Source organism: Phodopus roborovskii, unplaced genomic scaffold (genome assembly GCF_943737965.1).
Source record: "Phodopus roborovskii unplaced genomic scaffold, PHOROB, whole genome shotgun sequence".
Classification (NCBI taxonomy): Eukaryota; Metazoa; Chordata; class Mammalia; order Rodentia; family Cricetidae; genus Phodopus; species Phodopus roborovskii.
The window spans coordinates 37,168,373-37,189,929 of record NW_026126517.1 but is presented as its reverse complement, the minus strand read 5'-3'; the positions used below and the strand labels follow the sequence as shown (position 1 = coordinate 37,189,929).

Sequence of the window (21,557 nt, the reverse complement as noted above, 5' to 3'; positions counted from 1 at the left end):
AAGTGTTTTGTGCATGACACCATCTCATAGCTCCTATTTTCTGATTTTCCTCTGATACCATGAAAGTCATCAATTTTAGTACATATAGCCCTAGTCCACTACTTTTGGTAGATATATAGTATTTCACCTTATAGTTATAATTCAATACTGGACAGTCATATTATTTGCAATTTTTCCTTATTACAAGTGGCACAAGTAAACTTCCATACCTTTGTGCATGTCTGTCTCTATAGACAGACCTTTTAGAAGGTTTTGTTACAGTCTATAATAACAAATTAACGTAATGGCTGTTCCATACATATCCATATGATTCCATTATAGAAAATGAAAACATTTCAAGGACACACACTGTCTTTTTTGAGAACCACAATATTCTCATCTCTTTTTTTCTATCTCAAAAACAAAACAAAACAAAACAAAAAATAAAAAAAAACACAACAACAACAAAAAAAAAAAAAAAAAAAAAAAAACAAGAAACTGCTCTGAAGATACCCCGGTCTCAGCCACTGAACTGATTCCCTGACCAATAAGAAATTAGCTCCCTCCTTCCTGTTTGTTTTCTTGCCTTCTTTTTCGAAAATATAATTAGATTATTTTCTATGGAAAGGGGAGCTAAAAGACTTTAACAGCCAGAGGGTCAGGGAGTTTGCTGTGAGACTGTCTTCTAGGAATGTCAGAAGTTATACTCACAGAGTCTCACCAACATGACTGACAAAACATGAGCTGAACAAGGACAGCAGTAGATATGCTAGAGTGGACAGGAGAAATACCGTGAGTCCCAACCCTTTACAAATAACTATTGGCAACTAAGCAATGCTGGGGTGGGGGAAGAGAGAAGAGCAGCACAGAAATCATTAGAAAGCTTAGGCCAATGCAAAACTGTTTTGTTTGTTGTCTTGAAAGCCCACAGATATCTGACATGGTTTTTGCTAGATTTCTTCCCATATAACTTATTTTTTGTTAATATCATGAAATTTTTGTTAAGAAATTGGTTTGTTACTGTTGGTAGCACGTGGAACCATTGTTAATTTGGGCTCACTGATTTTTATCTATAGCAACCTTGTTCTGGGCACGCTGGGCACTTATTCTAGTAATACATCTGTAAATTATCTAAATGGGTCTTCTGTTTAGACTCTTTTCGGTTGTTGTTGTTTTTTTTCTAAACAATTAATAACAGTTTCCTCCTAACTTTATATACTCACTATATGTTTTAATGTTTATCTCCCTCTAAAATTTTATGGAGACCTTGTCACCAATGTGACAAGGCTTGAGAGACAGGGAGTGAGTAGACAAATGAAATGAATTTCTTTATAGGAGGGGCATGGAGGAGCCTGTTGCCCTCCTTCATGTGAGGACACGTAGAAGGTGCCATCAAGTGAAGGGCCCTTACTAGACACTGAACTCGATGGTTCTGTGTTTGATTGCGTTAGATAACCCTTTAGCACAAGGCTGAAGTGGAAGTACGAGTGGATTCTTGGATTATGTATCACCAGCTACATTAATTAGCTGCCATGTATCAACCTGAGGAAATATGAATGTTACATGCATTTGAGTGTGTGGATACAGTGCCCATATGTGCACACACAGAGTAGAATAGGACTTACACTTAACACCCTCATTGTATTGCCTCTAGACTGGCAATATGGATGTGCACAGCCATTTCATTGCCTTGAGACAGGAAATCCAGGTGTGTGCAGCCGTTATATTGCCTTGAGATAGGAGATATGGATATGTTCAACCACTGCATTGCCTTAAGATAGAAGACACACATGTGCATAGCCTCTTTGTTGCCTTGAGACAGCAGATATGAATGTGTACAGCCACTGCATTGCCTAGAATAGGAGATATGGACGTGCATAGCAAATGCCAGCTCTTTGCATGTGGGCTGGGGATTCAGACTCAGGTCCTCATGCTCACAGAGCAAGAATTCATCTTCTCTCCAGCCTAAGAAATTATCTTTTTTTTTAAAAATTTGATTTAAGTTTATATTATGAATGATAGTTGAATTTTATTAAAATATTTATATAACTCTTATAAAGTCATATTAGATTCCACTCTTAAATCCATGGAGTTTGTACATTAATTTTCAAGATCCTTAAGTTGTTTTAGCATCTTGCTCACATATTCTAGGCTATAATTTGTGTGCACAGTCCTGAAGGCATTTGCTAAGGTTGTTTGTAATATTTATATCCACAATACTTGAGATGTCCTGCAATTCCTTTGCCTCTTACTTTTCTGGCACTCGTCTGTGATACTGTGATTGCCCCAGAGGGATTACAGAGAGCCTCTCACTTGCATATCCTTTGATTTCCCACTTTGCTTTTCTATGCAGAATCTCCAGATATGAGGTAAATATAATGCCTTCCTTAAACATTTAGTAAAAATTAATTGTGAAATTGGCTGGGTGATTTTGACTTTGACTGGGTATAGTATAGTATTCACTGTCTTGGTAGTTTCTTTTAATCTAAGAACAATTCTTGTCCTACTCGTTTTCATTTTGGTCACTCTGTCTGTATTTCTGCCCCCTCCCCAGCCCCTGTAATATATTTTTAATTTTTGAAATTGATTTTCTTTTCACTTTATTATAGCTGCCTTTTCTAATTTAATTGCTTTGCTTTGAAGTTTGTTATATTGCCTAGCATGTCACCAATATTTGATGTTATATTCTAGAGAATAAAACTTTGAAGTTGATATTTCTTCCTGACAAATTGTTCCTTTCATCATTATGTGTTAGGCTCTTGGTTACTTACAACTTTACTGAGCGATATTATAGGAGCTTGTGCTGTTGTATCCTCAGGTCTTCAACCCATGTATACACAGTAACCACAAGCAGTATTTTGGGCTACATTCTCCAGCTTAAATACAAATTCCCTGCCTGTATTTGTTTTTTAAGGATTCTTTATGAATTCTTGACAGCTGTGCTGAGAACTCAGCATTTCTCCTGTGTTGGCTCTCCCAAAAGCTCCTCCTGACTTTAATGGCCTGGACACTTTAGGCTAGCCCACACTGAGAGACAGTCTCCAAAGCGACAGGCACTGAGAGCACTGAGCACTGAGAGGCTAAGAGTAATGTTTGTGAAATAGACAACGAGTTTTGCTGAAAATGACTGCACTTCCATCTACACCTATAATTAAGAACCAAATGTAGCGAAAGGAGTGCAGCCCTAAGTGTTCATGGCACTCTATTCTATGCTGTCACTGGGCTAGGCTCAGAGAGGCTGCCTGCGCCCTCCCAAACATTGCAGCAGGAAGGAGAAACTGAGCAAGCCTTTGAAATGGGTAAAAGAAGTTTCAAAGTAAGAGCATGTCAATAGTTCATATTTTGCTTTATTTATTTAATTTTTCCCATTCTTATTTTGTGGGTTGAGGGTGAGGGGTGGGGGGATTTATATCTCAGCATGAGTGTGGAGGCCAGAGAACAATTTGGCAAGAGTCAGCTCTCTTGTAACATCATAATGGTCTCAGGATCACACTCAGGTCATCAATCAGGTCATCAGGCTTGGTGGCAGGCACCCCTGCTCACTGAATTCTCCCCAGCTCTGCTTTGTTTGTTGCATATTACAGAGATACACAGAATGAGTTGTCACTGCTTGGAGGCCATTCCTGTAAGCAGGAAAGCAACCTCTATAGCATACTGCACCCTCCATGTTCCCACAGTGCTGAGGACTCTTCTCCAGACTTGATTGAGTTATAATCTAGATGCAATAAAATATACCATCTTTGCTATATAATTCAACATGCTTTTATTGTAATGTAACTACCAACCAGATCAAGATGTCTAAAATGTTAATATAATTCCAGAAAGTTCTTCTGTGTCCCTTTTCTAGTCAGTCCTGTCCCTGTTCCAGAGGTACTCTGATATTTGTCTCTGGATGATTTTGTCTACATGTATACTTTATATATAAAGTGTGTACATCCACATACCATGTCATAGCAAGAATGTGTGCTTGGAAATTTGGTTTTGTTGTTGGGTTGACGTCATAAACATTATGTAAGCCTAGGTGGTATGGCCTGCACACATCTAGATTATACTGTGCATGTTGTCATTAGCTATGAGGCCATTGTGTAGCACATGAGCATATAAACATAGATTCTTCCCTTTATTTGCTATGTTTTGATGGTCATCAATTTGTTGTGTTTGTCATCATTTTGTCAGTTGCTGGGTTAGATTCCAATAGATAAAAGCTGTCATAGCATTTGCTTGCTCATTTTCTAATCTTCTTTCTACTTTCTGGCCTGCACAAAGTTGCTATGGATTTTCTTGTTATTTTTATTTATCTATTTATTTTAATGGGCTTAAAGCTCTATTTCTTCTAGGTAGAAACAAAGGAATGTCATATGAATGTCTGAATTTATCAGACACTGTCTGTCTTTATTCTAAATGTTCATCAAAAACAGCTGGCACTGAGCATCTGTTTAGTTCACTTCTGTAATTCTCATTGTTTTAGATTTGCATGTTCTTGATGGATGAAGGCACTGAGTTTCCTTCAAGCCATAGATCAAGGCTATTGCTGTTAAAAGTCATATGACATTCTAGATTCAGCCCTTTGATATCTCTCTCTCTCTCTCTCTCTCTCTCTCTCTCTGTATGTATGATCTGTGGACATCTGTCTGTCTCTCTGCCTCTGTCTGTTTGTCTGTCTCTTTAACCCAGTATCTATCTGTATGTCTACAGAGAGTTCTGTGGCTTGCCCTTTTACTTTTTCAGAACAGTTTTGGTATGTGGAAGCTTTCTGTTTTCGTGACATCATTTCTAATTTGACCTCCTCTGTCATTGGTGTCTTTTGTGTCCTGTCAGAGGAATCTTCTTCCCACTGCAGAGTCATGACTGTATATTCTGTGTTCCTTCTAGAAGCTTAACAGCTTTCTCTCTTCATTCAGGGCTATGAGCTACTTTTAGTTAACTCTTTGTGTGTTGGAAGATAGTAGATGATTGTTCATTTTATTCACATATGGATATCTATTTTCTAGGCCATGTTTTATTGAAAAAACTTATTTTCCCACTGAATTGAATTGTCGTATTTATCAAAGTGAGTGATAATTAAAAATGAGTTTTTCTAGATCTGCTCTTTTCTTCCATGTCTACCACTGTGTTCAAAGAATTTTCTCCTAGACTCATATTTTATGATACTGGGAAATTTCAGTACATTTGCACTGTATAATCTTCCTTTTAGTAAATAAGAATGTTGTGTAAAGAGCATGAGTGAGTAGCCCAAGGCATTTTTACAGTTGTCACTAAAATTTCTCTGGGAAAGACTGCCCCATCCCAGGTGAAACACCTTCGTTTTTTTCTAGGTGCTACACAGACTTGAAAATAATGGTAATTTCTATCAACAAACCGAGTATTTTTGTTCCCAGAAACTGCATGATCATGTCTTTCATTAATTATAGGAACATTCTGTACCTGATTTTCATAAAAAGTGCCTTCAATTTTCTCTTTCTACTAACCCTCAGGATATAGTACAAGTCTTCTCATTATATTGCTTATTTCTTAATCTCTATTTAATAATTTTTGACATCCTAATTTCTCCCAGCTGCATCTTTGCTTTCTTATTACTTTTCTACTTCTACCTTGAAACTCTTGTTTCCTTTTTAACTCTTGTTTAATCTGATTTTCAGTCTCAACTATTGAGTTTTCAGTAATTGCCTTTTTTCTTCTTCTAGAAGTCATGTGCCATGTTTTCCCTAATCTCCGAAGCTCCTTCACTCCTGGTGCCATGTTTCCTTACTTCTCTAGTAATTTTTAATTGTAGATGTCCACAGTCCGCATATTATTCTCTCCTCCGATGCCTTAACACTTCTTCACTTGGTGACTTGACTGACATGTCAACTCAGTCTTCCTCATGGTAGTTTTCTGGTAGAGTTTAGTAGTTTGGGCTGGTCAGACTGCTGTGAAACTTGTTGAGTTTGTGTCTTCCAGACACTTTTGCTAGGAGGCTTAGAGAAGAGTCTATCAGGGTCCACTTGTAGAATGAGTGCTTACAGAGAATAGGAGTGGGTTCTCCTTAGTTAGCATATGAGTACCTGCTTTCTAGTCTGGTTTGTAATGCCTCCTTAGTTTTTCTTTGGTGAGATTACAACAGTATATAAATGGAAATCAAATCAGAAAAGCAGCATGCAATTGATAGCAATTGCCACAGAAAGGGTAGGAAACTAGAAAAGCAGATAAGAATATTAATACCTTTTAGATACTGACTGTTTTCATTGGCATTTAAAGGAATGTATGCTTAGAGTGGTGTATATGATGACTTAGTGGTTACTTTCCTTGGATAAGGTGTGTCTCTGCTGCAAAATGATGGCTGAAACAGGTAGTTTGGCATTGACTTAGTCTTTTTATGAAAAGGACTAATGTTTTCTTTTTGTTGTTCTCAAATATGTTCAATAAATCCATGTATAACTTTTCCAAATTGAAGTAATTTCCTCTATGTGCATTGCACCCTGACTTTTTAGATTGTGAAAACAAGAGCAAAGATGGTTTCTTCCAGTCCTCTGTCTTGTTTGCTGCATTACCACACCCTGTGTCTTCACCTTGCTTCTTCCTTCTTCCTCTGTAGGAAGAGTCACTAAGAATAGCCTGAGTAATAGATGTTCTATACAGGCAGATTGCTGAGTCATGAGTAATAGACATTCTATACAAGCAGATTGCTGAGTCACTGGGTTCTGTTACAGAGTTAGGGAATATAGAGAGCAGTGTTGAACAGAGGAGACAAATTCCTCAGATGAAAAGCCATTCTTTAGAAAAGTAAGTAATTCTAATCCTCATCAGTCTTAGAGTTCATAATTTCATCAGCCTTATTTCAAACTCCAGAAATCTGTTGAGTAAGATTTTCAGTATTGCTTCAAGTGCAATAAATTTAAGGTAATGAGAAGATTAATAATGTGACCTGTAAATATTTCTGCAGGTATCAACATTTTCTTTTCATGCTTATATACATTAATATTCTCTGCCTGTGAAATAGCTATCTCCAGAAGAGATGTGCTGTGACTGTTTAATTTGTGACAATAAAATTAATTTGTTGGCTTTTCCTTAAAAAGATATGGCTTGAGCATCCTTACAGAATAACTTACTTGCAAAGCTCAGCTTAAAGCCTGCTACCTCACTGTAGTCTTGGTCTGGTTTCCGAAGGTGAAGACAAGATGTTTATTGAAGTCCACACCAGGGAATCCAATACCTAATGGTTAGCCCTGAAGTTATATGTAGCAAGTGAGCCAGTTGTGTTTATGTATTTAGGAATATACATCTGTAACAACAATTAAAGAAAAAGAAATCATGAATTTGAGGAGGGTCTGTGTTGGAGGGAGGAAAGGAAAGGGGGTAATGTTGTAATGACATTTAATTTTAAAAACAAAACAAACAACAACAACAAAAAAAACCCAAAACAAAAAACTTTAAACAACAATAATAAAACCTACAGATCTTAAGAAGAAAAGTATAGGACTTTAAAAAAATATTTTAAAAAAGAAAATCAGGCGTTAATGGGCTAGAGAAATGCTCTTTGGTTAAGAACACTGGCTGCTCTGCTAGGGTTAGGTTACCAGCACCCACATGGCTGCTCACATTTGTCCCTTCCTGGGACCCTCTGTGCTTGACTGAGGGAGGCTGAGTGCACTTGCCCCTGGCCCCTGCCATGTGGGCATTACTGGGGTCCTCTTTACCTCCCTGGGTGGTGAATCCCGCTAGCTGGGTACAGAATTTCCATCAGAAGGGCCATATTTTAGTACTTTTTAATAGATCTTTTAGTATAAGAAATTCATACCTAGATAATTGATTGATAGGACAAATAAGTTTTCTTTTTATCTGTTGTAATGTTAGAATTTAGCTATGAAAATATATCTTAAAATCTTCAGGAAAATTAAAAATTATTTTCTCTTGATGTTAAATTTGGGACAACAAAAATATTGTAGGCAATTAATTTTGCTTTTTGAAGTCTTGGAAAGGCTTACTACAGAAGTGTTTATTGAGATGTATGTAAACTAAATTTGGATGTTTAGTTTTCATTTTTGTGAATATTTTTTACAACTATCAAGAAGTGCCAGTTAATGATTTTGAGAAATTGGTAGACTTCTCCCCCCCAAAAAGAGGCATTTTGTCAAAAAAAAAAAAAAAAAAAAAAAAAAAAAAAAAGCTTAATATGTCCCTAAAGGTAATCTGAGTTTGTACTTTAATTGCAAAACAATCATGTCTTGAAAGGAGTGTGTATGCTGTGTCTGTGTCATGGAGAGACAGTGAGACTGCAGTCTTTCTAAGGATGCTCTGGCTCCAAGGAGATAGATGCAGGCCACTGCCTCCATCCCCGGGCTGGTGCCAGCAGTGCTGGTGCCCAGAAACACTCAGGTAGAGCTCAGGAACAATTTGGGGACAAGAGAGTAGAGAGAGGGCTTTCAGGTTAGCTTTGATTTGTTTCTGGAGAGATTAAAAAAAAAAAAAAAAAAAAAGCAGCAGCCATTTCCCGTAGCAAACAGGGTCCTGGAGTGAAGCCTGCTCCTCCTCAAGTGTAGGAAAGTCAGAAAGAAGTGGCTTGAAGAAATGATTCTAGAAGTTTGCCAACTTTCAAAATTCATCACTCACAATCAAGGGGGATGGGTGTGGGTGTTAGTCTGCTGTCCTGTTTTCTACAGACTTACACCTTGACCATGGAAAGCTCTAGAAATTACTCCTTACCTTCTTGAATCAGGGTTTTCAGGATGGCAGTTACAGTAGAAGGAAGATGCTGTACTGGAAATGTCAGTTCTATATGGGAAGTGGCTGAGTGCCTGAAGTCCAGAATGCCCTGCCAGCCCACCCTCCGCCCTGCCAGCCCACCCTCAGCCCTGCCAGCCCACCCTCAGCCCTGCCAGCCCACCCTCCGCCCTGCCAGCCCACCCTCCGCCCTGCCAGCCCACCCTCCGCCCTGCCAGCCCACCTTCAGCCCTGCCAGCCCACCCTCCGCCCTGCCAGCCCACCCTCTGCCCTGCCAGTCCCCCCTCCGCCCTGCCAGCCCCCCCTCCGCCCTGCCAGCCCACCCTCCACCTATCACCTGCAGCAGCCTTGGCTGTTCTCTAGACAAAATCAAATTGCTCCACTTCCTCTGCAGGGTCCATCCCTCTAGTAGGTCATGCTTTTCAGACGGTTTTTCATTTGTTTTTTAATGAAATTGTGTATATTTGTTTTGTTTTTTTAGTCATCTGAGCCTAAATATTTTGGTATTGACTAAGAGCAACTTTTAGCACATGTTAGTGCATGCAGTCTAAACCTTCAGTTTGTGCCTAGATTAGGAGCTGACCTTATGCCCTCCAGTGACATTATGATCTGCTTTTGGTGTTTGTTTCTGTATGGGTCTTTGTAACTAAGTGATCTATTTCCAACAGTTTGAGAATAATGAGGCAAATCACTTTGAAATTTATACCATTGTCTGGAAAGCGTTTGAATGTATCCTTTTGAACAGTGACTTTGAACAAGCCCTGCTCACACCGCTGTGCTATGTATGCTACAGTAAATGCTGAAGTAGCATCCTGGCATCCTTCCCAAAAGCTTGCTCTCTGGGAGGCTAGCTGCAGCTCCCAGCTCTCTGCACTGCTTTTTACCTTGCTAGCGCTGGTGCGGCTTGTTCTGCGGATGTGCTGAAACCCTCCCACTAGCTCTGCAGCAGAGAAGAATGGATCTCCGAGTCCACTAGGAAAGGACAAATGGAAGGAGGATCGAGGACGCGGGAGGGGGAGACAACACAAATGTCTTCCAGCAGCTGAACAAGAAAGCATTTTAATATGGTATTCTTTTCTTTCCACTGACAATTTTTTGCTTTCTGTTTTCTTCTAGAGAGATGTGGATAATTTGCCCTGCCTCCAACGCCTCTTTCTCAGCTTCAACAATATATCTAGGTATGTGGGAACTCCCAACTTGTCATTAATAGATAACTTGTCTGTGTGGGCTCCAGTGCTTTGAGATAGTCAATGCAGTGGAGAGTTCAAAATCCTGAAGGATTTTACATTTGAAAATGGGAGGACCGCCCATGACAAAGTTCCTTTGTTGGGAAAAGGAAGCTCTTGTGTCTTCTGCCTCTGTTGCTGAAGATGATGCAATTAGCAAAGCATGGCCTTTCTTTAGTTATGCTGGTGGGCTGCATGGAGCTGTCAGTGTGTATTTGCTGTCTTTTGTTTGACAGCCACTGCCTTAGTCAACTGAATTAGTTTCTTTCATAAATTATCATCTGCAGTTCATACAGCCACTGAGCAGTTTTAATAAAGCAGGCTATATTTGTCACCGAGCTGCATGGGAATTAGGCCGTGCCTGCCTTCCAAGTGAGTCTCTCTCTGCTTAGAATGCATGCTGCTAAGGGAAGGGTATTAGAAGAGACTAACACACACTGTTTGCTTGTCATCCTTGTCCTTATATCATTAAGTCTTGTTCCGGGTTAGTAGGGGAGATTACAGAACTAAGGCAGAGGCAGTGCAGGGAGACCTCCCACTTCCCTGGTTTTCCTCCTTCCCTGAACCTTTGCTGGGCTTGACTCTGACTTCCCCTCCACTCTTTAGCTTCTCTTCAACACTGCTCTCTGGACTTGAACTTGTGCAAGGGAACCATTAAGTTTAAATGCACACTCTTCCTGGACTGAAGGTCTGTGCTTCTGAGGACTAGAAACCAAGAACTTTTGTGCATCTTTCTGTTCACACTTCTCCCCCACCCTAACACCCATTCCTAAGTTTAACCTCATCTTTTTATCCTGTATCTAAAAGAAAACTATCAGAAGATGGTGAGCATTTTAGAGAGATGATATTTCAGAAAAAATGCCCTTCAAGTCTCCCTTTTCTCCTCCATAGAAAAGCATGAAAGTTTACTGAAGGACTGCCAGGGTTCCTCTCAGTCTACATGCTCCTTTTCTAGTTGCCCTGGTGTCCTTTGTGTGTGTGTGTCTGTGTGCAGTGTGTGTGTGTGTGTGTGTGTGTGTGTGTGTGTGTGTGTGTGTGTGTGTGTAAGTTCTTCTGTTGGCATAGTTTTCCCTTGAAGACTGTCAAAGCTCTAGAGTAGTGGTTCTAAACCTTTTCTAACTTTGTGACCCTTTAATTTCCTCACGTTATAGTGACCCCAACCATAAAATTATTTTCATTGCTACTTCATAACTGTAATTTTGCTACTGTTATGATCGTAATATAAACATCTGCTATGCACAACATTTGATGTGCAACCCAAAGGGGTTAGACCCACAGATTGAGAACCACTGCTCTAAAGACCAAATTCACTGTTTAAGCTGTTGCAAACAGATTTGTCCAATCTGTGGTGAATTCGTTTTTTCTTGTTGTTCACGTGAGCAACTGAAGAGTTATGTATTTGCTTATATTAGAGATGATGCTACTCCCAGGCCCCAGGGCACCAACTCTCTGAACTCCTAAACTTTGGGCTTGTAAGGAGTTGGCTTTGGTTGCTTATATATCAGAGAACTTTCTTTCAAAATCTGGAAGGGAAGTTTACCTAGACATCAAAGTAAAATTAATGGGATTTTTTTCAAGCATGATTTCCTAAGAAACTGAGAAATAAGTGAGACTTATTTCAAGGCTTTTGTTCTTGGTGTGTCTCCATGAGCTAAGCTTTACATTTGCTTTAGTGTTTCCACCTGATGTGTGTCGGGGGTCAAAGTGGAGCTATTGCTCTGTATTGATAGCTATGGCCAGAAGTTTTTGGAGGTGTTGTTTGGGGTTTTGTTTTGTTGTTGTTTTTGAGACAGTGTTTCTTTATGAAACAGTCCTGGCTGTCCTGAACTTACTCAGTAGACCAGGCTGGCCTCAAACTCACAGATATCCACCTGCCTCTGGCTCCCAAGTGCTGGGATTAAAGGCGTGTGCTACCACTGCCCATAAGTTTTGTATCATGATCTGTTGCTTTGTGTTGATATCTATGAATACATTGGGTCTGGGGAAGAAAAATATCCTGGAGAGAAAGCCTTGAAAACATTTGTGTAAACTTTTCTTAAGATACATGTATGTCAGTAAGCTATGCTACAGACCAGTAGAGACCACTTTCAGTGAGGGCCTAGTGCATTTTCTGGACTCCATGTTCTGGTTAATAGAGTTCCCAGGCTTTACAGTCCAGTGTTCCTGGGTGGCAAAGGTCACAAAGAGAAGAAGCAACAAAATAAAGGCATATATTATAGGAGTTTCTAGCCCTCTCTGTAGAGATGCCAACTGCATCGGTAAATGAAAATATCCAGTATATGGCCATTTAGAGGGGAAAGTCTATTGACCCTTTCTGTGGTAGGACTTCGTAGGTTTTTACCAAGGTGTTGGATTCTTAATGATTTATTTGCATTAACTTTTAGATGCTTTGTGAAAACGCAGCAAGTTCCAAAATGGGATTTCACTATGGGATTCAGAGATAGATTTATGTGGTGGTTTGAATAAGAATGGCTCTCATAGGCTCATATATTTGAATGCTTAGGGAGTGACATTGGAGGATTGTGGCCTTGTTGGAGGAAGTGTGTCACTGGGGTTAGCCCTTGGGGTTGCAGAAGCCCAAGCCAGGCCCAATGTTGCTCTTGCTCTCTTCCTTCTGCCTGCTAATCTGGATGTTGAGGCTCGTGAGCTGGCTGTGTTTTATTGAAACATGTGTAGCTTGTTCTCTGATTTTAAATTATCCCCTGCTAGACTATAAACTGGACAATGACAAAGGAATATGTGTGTGCTGCCTATTATTTCATCATCTCCAGCACCTAGCATGAAGTTTACTAGTACATGTAGACAATTCCAATCAGGCTCTAACTCCTCCAATAAAGAGGTTTCCCTTCATGGCTCAGGATCTAGTTCTCCTGTGCCCATGGTCATCCTGTTGCTAGGTCATTCAGGTTCTGTTTGCTGCCTGTACCTTTGAGGTTTAAAGCTGTAAGCAATCATGTTCTCACGGCAGATGCTTCTAGGTTGATGTATTGATATGTCGGTAAGGCTGTGGCCCAGAACTTCTAGATACAATAAAAACCTACGGAAGTGAAGGCTTTTGGATATGGAATGGAGCCTATAAAGGATAGGGCCTACTTTGAGATGTTTCTTTTCAGGAACAATGACTGTGAGGCATTTATTAAAAAGTAAGGAGAGTGCAGACGTTGGTGGTACACACCTTTAATCCCAGGACTCAGGAGGCAGAGGCAGGTGGATCTCTGTGAGTTTGAGGCCAGCCTGGTCTACAGAGCTAGTTCCAGAACAGGCTCCAAAGCAATATAGAAAAACCATGTCTAGGAAAACAAACATAGCAACAAACAAACAAAAAAAGTAAGGAAATGTTGACTTGTAGTGTTTCCATGCACTGGAATTCGTAAACCACATGGATGATGGAACATTACTGCCTGCAAGAATGTACTTTGTAGACCTCTTTTCCATATAAGGATAATGCTTTGGACTCATTTTTCTCTGAGTTTTTTGTTGTTTTTGTTCTTGTTGTTGGCTTTTTAAGACAAGGCCTTACTGAACCTACTGCAATCCTCTGTTTCACCTTCCCAGGACCTGGGAATACATATGTAAGCCACCACTATATTCTGCTGTTGAAACTCGTGTGTGTGTGTGTGTGTGTGTGTGTGTGTGTGTGTGTGTGTGTGTGTGTGCCACATACATGTAGGTGCACTTGGGGGCCAAAAGAGAGCATCAGATCCTCTATAACTGGAGTTGTGAGCCATCTAATATGGGTGCTGTGAATTGAGCTTGTGTCTTTTGTGAGAGCATTTAAAGCTCTTAACCACTGAGCCACCTCTGTAACTCAACTTTTTAAAAACAAGCACAGTGATCTCAGTGCTGTCTTTATTTTTTTTAAACATTTGTTTGTTTGTTTGTTTGTTTATTGGGCAGGGGTTTATGCTACAGCACCCATGTGGAAGTCAGAGGACAAGTTACTGGATTGGTTTTCTTTTTCCACCATGTGGTTTTGGGGATTGAATTCAGGTTACCAGGTTTGGTGGCAGGTGCCCTTCTGGGTCTCCCAGACCCTGGCATTGAAACTTTTAATCTAGGCTTCTATTTTGTTTTTTGAAGAAGCAGTGCTATCAGAAAATCTCACATGGTTTAAGTCTTAGAACCCACATGGGGGCTCACAACCATCTGTACCTTCAGTTCCAGAGAATCCAACACCCTCTTCTAACTTCTGCAGGCATCAGGCATGCATGCAGTGTACACACATAAGTGCAGGCAAAACACACACACACACACACACACACACAATTCCTTTCTCTTTTTTTTGGCGGGGGGGGGGGGAAACAACTCTAGTGGCTTTTGTTAGGAATTATAACCATTAATTATCACTTCCCTCTCTGATTCCTCCTTTTAGAGGAACCAGTGTGTGTTCCTGGGGATGGAGTTCAGGACCTGTACATACTAAACAAGTACAAGATTTCCATCTGTTATGGAAACTAACATCTTTGTCATTCTCCTAGATCTGTGTGGTGTAACATTGTAAATGCTTCTGTAGATAAATGAGCACTAGAAGTCAACTCCTTGTGTGTCTTCTGAGTCTTGTAGTTTGTACAATTATAACTTGGGTGAGGTTCTCTTTGAACTATTAACAGAATTTATTTACATTGTGTCTTCTAACTCAACTAAATTGTGTATGAAGTTGATTGCCAAGGAAAGTATTTAAATGACATAAATAGAGGATAGAGGTTCATTCTTTGCATGCACTATTCTGGAGCCCTGAAGACCAGGTGACCCCAATCGTAGTAATGTGGTTTGAGTGGGCTGTTGAGAAGCTGTCTGTGTGATGCTGTGCCTCTCCTTACTGCAGCTTCTTCCTGCACTGTGGCTCTCCTCTTTCTGCTCTTAGCAACTGTCAGAAATGATGTTTTCTGAGGACAGTGTTTCCAAGCCTTGCAGTTTATTGAAGGGTCAAAGTTCATGAAGCAGGTACAGAAAAAAAGAAAAAGAAAGAAACAAAAGAAGGAGAAAGGGAGGAAGGGAGGGAGGGAGAGTGGGAGTGAAGAAGGAAGGGAGGGAGGGAGGGAGGGAGGGAGGGAGGAAGAAGAATGTATAAATCAGTGGGGAATCTGGAGACCTCCACCATGTTTGTTTATTCCCTTATGTGGTCAATGAAAGGAGAGAGACATAGAAATCCAATGTATAGCCTTACTTTTTTTTTTTTTAGCCATTACTATATATTTATTTTATTATCCTATACTTCTGTCATGTCTTATCTGTAGTCAGTTAAAATACCAACTCTGTAGGTACAGAAGCACATAGAAACGTTGCCATAAGTTGATGTGAGGCCTTTTGAAGGAGGGGGTGGCATGGGGTGTCCTGACTGTCCAGCTCCTCTGGAGAAACACTGGGGTTAATCATCCACAATAGTGTTTTCAGTTCAGAAATTGCCTTTCCTCTATGGGTATCAGTCAGTTGGAAATTTTCTGAGCCTACTCAACCAGCTTATTAAATAAACACATATGACTTTGAAGTCACCATGAATTTTCAAACTCCTATTATTTTAGTTGTAAGGGTTCATTTTCATGAGTTCAAATAAACTGAGGTTTTTTTTTTTTTTCTCAAAAGAAGCCTTCTTAAACTAAAAATAAAACAAAGGTCCTGGTTGCTGCCTGTGCATACACCTTGCATCAGACTGAACTCATACTTAAAAAGCTGAGAGGTTGATAGCTATTCATGGCTGTGAATTACCATAATGTATTCGTATTTATTTATTTAGAAAGAGAGTCTTGCTATGTAGGATAGGCTAGCCCTGAACTTGCTGTATAACTAAACTGTTTAGTGTTGGGATTATAGGTATGTGCCACCATGCTGGTTTGAATTAACATTTTAATATAATAATTTTATTAATGCTTTGAGAATTTCATAGATGCAGATAAAATATTAATCAAGATACCCCAGACTCCTTTCAGATCTACCCCATCCCAATTTCCTGCCTCCCCTTTTAAATAACCCACTGAGTCCAGTCTGTGCTACCCATATCCTGGTGGATATGGGGCCAACCACTGGGGCAGGTCCACAGGACAAGGTTCTAGAGATCAACCATTGGCCACACCCTTAAGGAAAACTGGTTGTCCCTCTTCTAGATGGCACCAATTGTCCATAGCTCCTTAGCAAGGGTTAGGGGCTTATAAGTCCCGCCTCCCTACCATGTAGAATACTGATGGGCTTGACCCTGTGTAGGTCTTGTGCAGGCAGGCATGACTGCTATGAATTTGTGAATGAGTGGTCCAGGCATGTCCAGAAGACTTTATTTGCCTCCAGTCTTCCCTGATCTCCACCTCTTACAATCTTCCTACCTCCTTTTCCATGATGGTTCTGGAACTTGGTGTGTATGTGTGATAATGTGATACACACACACACACACACACACACACACACATATATATTTCCATTTATGTATGAGCAGTCCAAAGACACTTATTTTCTCACTTTAGCCAGTTATGAGTTTCAATGTTAAACCTCTGTGAGGTTTAAGAATTGCACTAATCTATGGAAACGGAGATCTAATTGTAGAGGGCAGATTGATACAATGTTCATTTAGCAAAATATTAGTAATGGGTTTACCTTAAAACCCATGAGCTCCCCAACCATTGGTTCTTGGCCAGATTTATAGTAACACACACACACACACACACAGAGAGAGAAAGAGAGAGAGAGAGAGAGAGAGAATAGGCCTTATATCCAGCAAGAATGTTATTGATTATCCCCATAACACTTGTGCCACTATTGCAGTTATAGGCCTATCTTGCCAGAGTTGTCATTAAATTTCAAAGGTTCACATCTGGGAAAGATTGTTGACAACTTTCCCTGCAGCAGCCTGCACAGCACATTCCAGCTATAAAGGCCAGCCATTAGAGAGGAAGCTTCTTGACCAACTGATTTTTCTGTGTCCTGTGATCAAAGTGTGTGGTGTTTTCACCAATAGGGTCTTACCAAGTTATGCTGGGTAACCAAAAGATGTTGTAATAGCCTGTATTGTTTTGGAAGTCTCACGGACACCCTTGATCAAACTTGAAGGAAGGTATCCCATACCCGGCACTGTCCTTTTCCTACTCCATGTTCATAGCTGCCCCATTCACAATAGCTAGGGCATGGAAACAATCTAGACTCTGATCAACTGATGAATGGGTAATAAAAAGGTGGTACCTCTACACAATGGAACTTTATTCAGCTGTAGGAAAAGTGAAATCATAAAATTTACAAACAAATGGATGGAACTGGAGAACATTTTATTGAGTGAGGTAACCCAGACCTAGAAAGACAAGTCCTGAATATGTGGATGCCAGCACTGAGTGTTTAGACTTTTGCTTCTTTAATCCAGGACACCAGAAAGCGAATGTTAGTGGGATTGGGAGAAGAAGCATCTTGAGGGAAGGAGTTAGTAGAACACAGGTGGCATGGAGGTGAGGTGGGGAAAGGTGGAAAGAAGGAGGGGAGGGGAGGAAGGGGGAAGGATAGCTACACTAAAGACATATGAAAAGTCATCTGGAAGTGTGTGTGTGTGTGTGTGAGAGAGAGAGAGAGGGAGAGGGAGAGAGAGAGAGAGAGGGAGGGAGAGGGAGGGAAAGAGGGAGGGAAAGAGAGAGGGAGGGAGAGAGTGAGCTTCATTAGTCTAACCCTATGGCCCCTACACAGGGGAAAGTGCTTCTCTCAGAAGCTGCAAGTTGAATTGACATTTTAAAAGCAATGATGTATCAAAGACCCTCTGAGGTTTTGTTAATGTGAAGACTCTAGAAGTTTTTGAAATGGAAAGAATTCTTTTCAGTCATTGGGGAATCCAACCCAAATGAAGAAACAGTTTCCCCTTTCCTTCCTCTACACTCAGGCTCCTCCAGGACAGAGTGCCCAGTCAGTGTATGCTATTGTAGCACGACACTCCTGGCACAGATAGGCTGACAGTCTTTATTCACTTTAGTGGATGGGTAAATAAAACCAACTTGATCTGTTGTTTTTCATTGTTCATAGATAACTTCTTTAAAAATGTGTTTGAGTGTTTTGCCTATACGTGTGTGTTTTACATGTATTTTCCATGCCCATGGAGGCCAGAACAATTGGATCTTCTGGATCTCTCCTGAATCTCATTGATCTTTTAATGGCCTCGTTCAGCAAATTCTCTCACGTGGCTGTGTCAGGATTTAGTCTATCACTGATTCTTGTAGCCAAAGTCCAGGATGTAAACCTGTTCAAAAGTAAATAGGACAGAGAAGCTAAGTTAGGATTGTGTTACATTCAGTTTGCAATGGTATTTGCACTGCCTCAAGATCTTCCAGATCAAGCCTCTTTAGCTGTAAGCTGCCAACTATGTACTCTTTAAACATTTGAACAGACTGGCATTGCTTTCTTGGAGAAAACTGACACCTTCCCTGAGGTAGCTCCTAAATCATCTGTTGCAAAGGGAAGCGAGCAATTCCTTAGTGTGAAGGTCTTATGCACAATCTTAAGTCCTAGCTTCCCACTTCGGACATCTGCGTTTTCATTGGTACCTTTTCCCTCCTCAATATGTGTTTTATATTTTATCGCTTACTTTCTAGTATGGCAGTTTTTAAGAATTGTATTTGGGGCATTCCACAATGCCCCAGACATTGGTGAGAGTGTGTGTTGTGTTATTTTAAAAGTGTCAAGCTTATGTTTGATAACCTACTGGTGAAGTGCTGACACTCATTTTGAATGTTTACAGTTGTTTTTTAATTGAATAGGACTCAACTAGAGTAACATTTATTCTAGAACTAAATGATACTTCTTAAAATACATATTTATGTTGTCTTTATATTAAACACAGGGTTTCTGTATCCATTGGAGATGGTTATTACCTGAATTGTTTCTCAAGTTCTGTTTTGCTCCTTGGGGCTATGTGATAAAGGCATATGCTACCTACATGTATGGGGAGGGACTTCAATTAGGACTCTAACTCATTAACCTCATAATTCATCTCTACACATCTGTACTCTCCTCCAGAGAAGAAAAAGAGAGAGTGGAGAGGGAAGAGGGGAGCCAGAGACCACCCAACCTTATTTCCCTAACGTGTATTCTGAGGCAAACAGGGGAAATATCTTAGCCAATTAGCCTTTGGAATGTAAGCAAATGCCTCCAGATTTTATTTCTGTTTGGAATGTAAACACTAGCTCTGGGAAGTGAATTTCTAGACAATTCTCAACATCTCTGTTTAACCACCCTTAAAGCCTCTACCATAGAGAAACATAAAACAGTTATCTTCTACAGCCATCCTGTACTTGAGACTGGGCTTTTGGGGCAGAGAGTGCTCCAGTGCATAATCTGGATATTTAGTGGTTTCTTCACTCTGCCTAGAATGCCATTGTCTCCTAACTCTGGGGGGGCTCTAGATGTTCTTGATTTCACAGCCCCCCAACAGTTGCATTTTGCTAGGCATCCTGATATCAGCTCTGTGTGTGCAGACCCCTCCTCAGGCTTTTGGATCTCCTTCTCTGAATGCTGACTCTTCTGTTATAGAATAATCTTTTTGTACATTGTGAAGATGTGTCTTTGCCAAGATGTCTTCTGATTGGTTTAATAAAAGAGCTGACTAACCACTAGCTAGGCAGGAAGAAGTTAGGCAGGAAAGCTAAACTGGGGGAATGTTGGGAAGAAGAACGGCTGTGTCACGGCAGACTGAGGAGTCTGGAAGAGATGCCAGGAGGCACAGAGTGAGCAGGATGGGAAGTATACACATGAGGTAAAAGAGGCTCAAGGCAGCACACAGATGAATAGAAATGGGTTAAGTTAAAAGAGCTAGCTAAAACAAGCCTAAGCTATTGACAGAACATTTATAATTAATATTAAGTCACTGTGTGGTTATTTGGGGAGTGGCTGGCAGGACAGGAAAGTCTACCTACATCTATCTTCACTACCCACCACCCACATGCCAGGACTCCCACCAGTCCCACAGTCTGCTTTGTGTTTCTTCTCCCTAGCAACACCTCTGTTCTCTCTTTGGATTCACTGCCAAGTGCATCCTGTGGTCTGGAAAGTGTTTCCAGGCAGAAGCCAAGGTGATTGTGACGTTCATGTGTTCTCTCTCTCAAGGAGGCACAGTCCCTATACCCTGTCTTATTTATCACTTGGACTCTGTTTCTCCTGTTTTACAGCAGTTTGTATTGTGACAAAAAGTCTGGTATCATCGTGGTTAAAACTGCAAGTTCTGTCTACCAGGTTTTCAAACTGTTGATCACAGATCATCTCTGCCTTTATCTGAATTTACAGGCCATGAATTCCTTATAAACCAATAAAACAATCCATTACCTAGGAGCTAATGATACACTCTAATCTTCAACTGAAAGATTGGCTTTGCTGTGTAAACCTTTCCTTATAATTGATATGTACAGTTTAGAAAAGGGCTGAAACTGTACTCGTTAGATTTGTAAGCTCTGCTCAGGTGTCCCGTGTCTTTGTTACCCTTTCTCCCTATAGACATCGTAAACCGTCACTTAGCTTATCCTAATCTTCATTGACTGGATCATAGGAACTAAGCAAACTGCCTCTGAAAGTGCAGGATGTGTGGTTCTGAAAGAAAGCATGCTTCCGTTGTGATGGAAACATAAATACTGTGCTGTGTTAGATTATGTAGGAACAAACTTCAGAGTGTCTTTCCACGGAGCTGGTGTTTGGTAGTCATAGCCTTTAACTTTTGCTTTAAGTTTTGACTCAATTGAAGAGATGCAGGAATCAGACAAATGGGATTCCAAATAGCAGAATGTAATTTTGATATCCATAATCAGGATATTTTCTTTTTTCTTTTTCTTTCTTCTTTTTTTCTTTTTTCTTTCCTTTTTTTCTTTTTTTCTTTTTTCTTTCCTTTTTTTCTTTTTTTCTTTTTTGCTAGTGACTCTTTACTGAGCCCTGGAATATCCTGTCTTTGTAGACCAGTCTGACCTGCCACTCACAGCCTGTCTCTGCCTCTGGAGTGCTGGGATGAAAGGTATGCACCTCTACACCTGGCTTTTAAATTTGTTGTTGTTGTTTTGTTTTTTGAGACAGGGTTTCTCTGTATTGCTTTGGAGCCTGTCCTGGAACTCACTCTGTAGACCAGGCTGCCTTCAAACTCACAGAGATCTGCCTGCCTCTGCCTCTTGAGTGCTGGGATTAAAGGTGTGCTTTGAATTTTTATTTAATATGTGTGTGTGATCTATGTGAATGCATGTAAGTGTGGGAGGGGGTGTGCATGAAAAGGCTATAAAAAGGCATCCGATCCTTAAAAGCTTGAGTTACAGGCATTTGTGGGAAGCCTGACTTGTTACTTGGGTGCTAGGATGGGAACTTCAGTTCCCAAAATTATTCAGAAAACACTCCCAACTGCCATAACATCTCTCCAGTCACCCTAGTCAGCTTTCTCAATATAACTTTCCAAATAGAGTTTTGCTCACACCATTGCTGGCAGAGGAGTTGGAAAGTTGAAGCCATTTTTCTGGGAGGGGCAGAGCTACAAATCTGGTACCAGTGGTTCAGAAAAAGACAAAGAGAACTGAGGATTCTTCTGTGTACAGAGTAGACCCATCAGTCTTTCTAATCAGATAGATCATATTTGCCTCTTTGGAGAGGTACTTTTTATTTTGAAAAAAGGGTGTATCCATCATCTTTCCATTGTGACAGAATATCAGAGCTATCAAAGGAGGGCAGGCT

The 21,557-nt window shown here is 40.4% G+C and overlaps 2 protein-coding genes across 9 annotated transcripts in view; one reads left to right on the top strand and one right to left on the bottom strand.

Annotated features, from left to right (window-relative positions):
- The window catches only part of LOC127231843 (leukotriene A-4 hydrolase-like), an 820,404-nt gene that overhangs the window by 57,933 nt on the left and 740,914 nt on the right, over nt 1-21,557 (bottom strand).
- Nucleotides 1-21,557, top strand: part of Lrrc49 (leucine rich repeat containing 49) — a 96,289-nt gene that overhangs the window by 26,569 nt on the left and 48,163 nt on the right. For all 8 annotated transcript variants that reach the window (XM_051197661.1, XM_051197659.1, XM_051197666.1 and 5 more), the window contains one exon: nt 9,796-9,857. In XM_051197661.1, the coding sequence (XP_051053618.1) occupies nt 9,796-9,857 (62 nt within the window). The remainder of the gene's footprint in view (nt 1-9,795; nt 9,858-21,557) is intronic.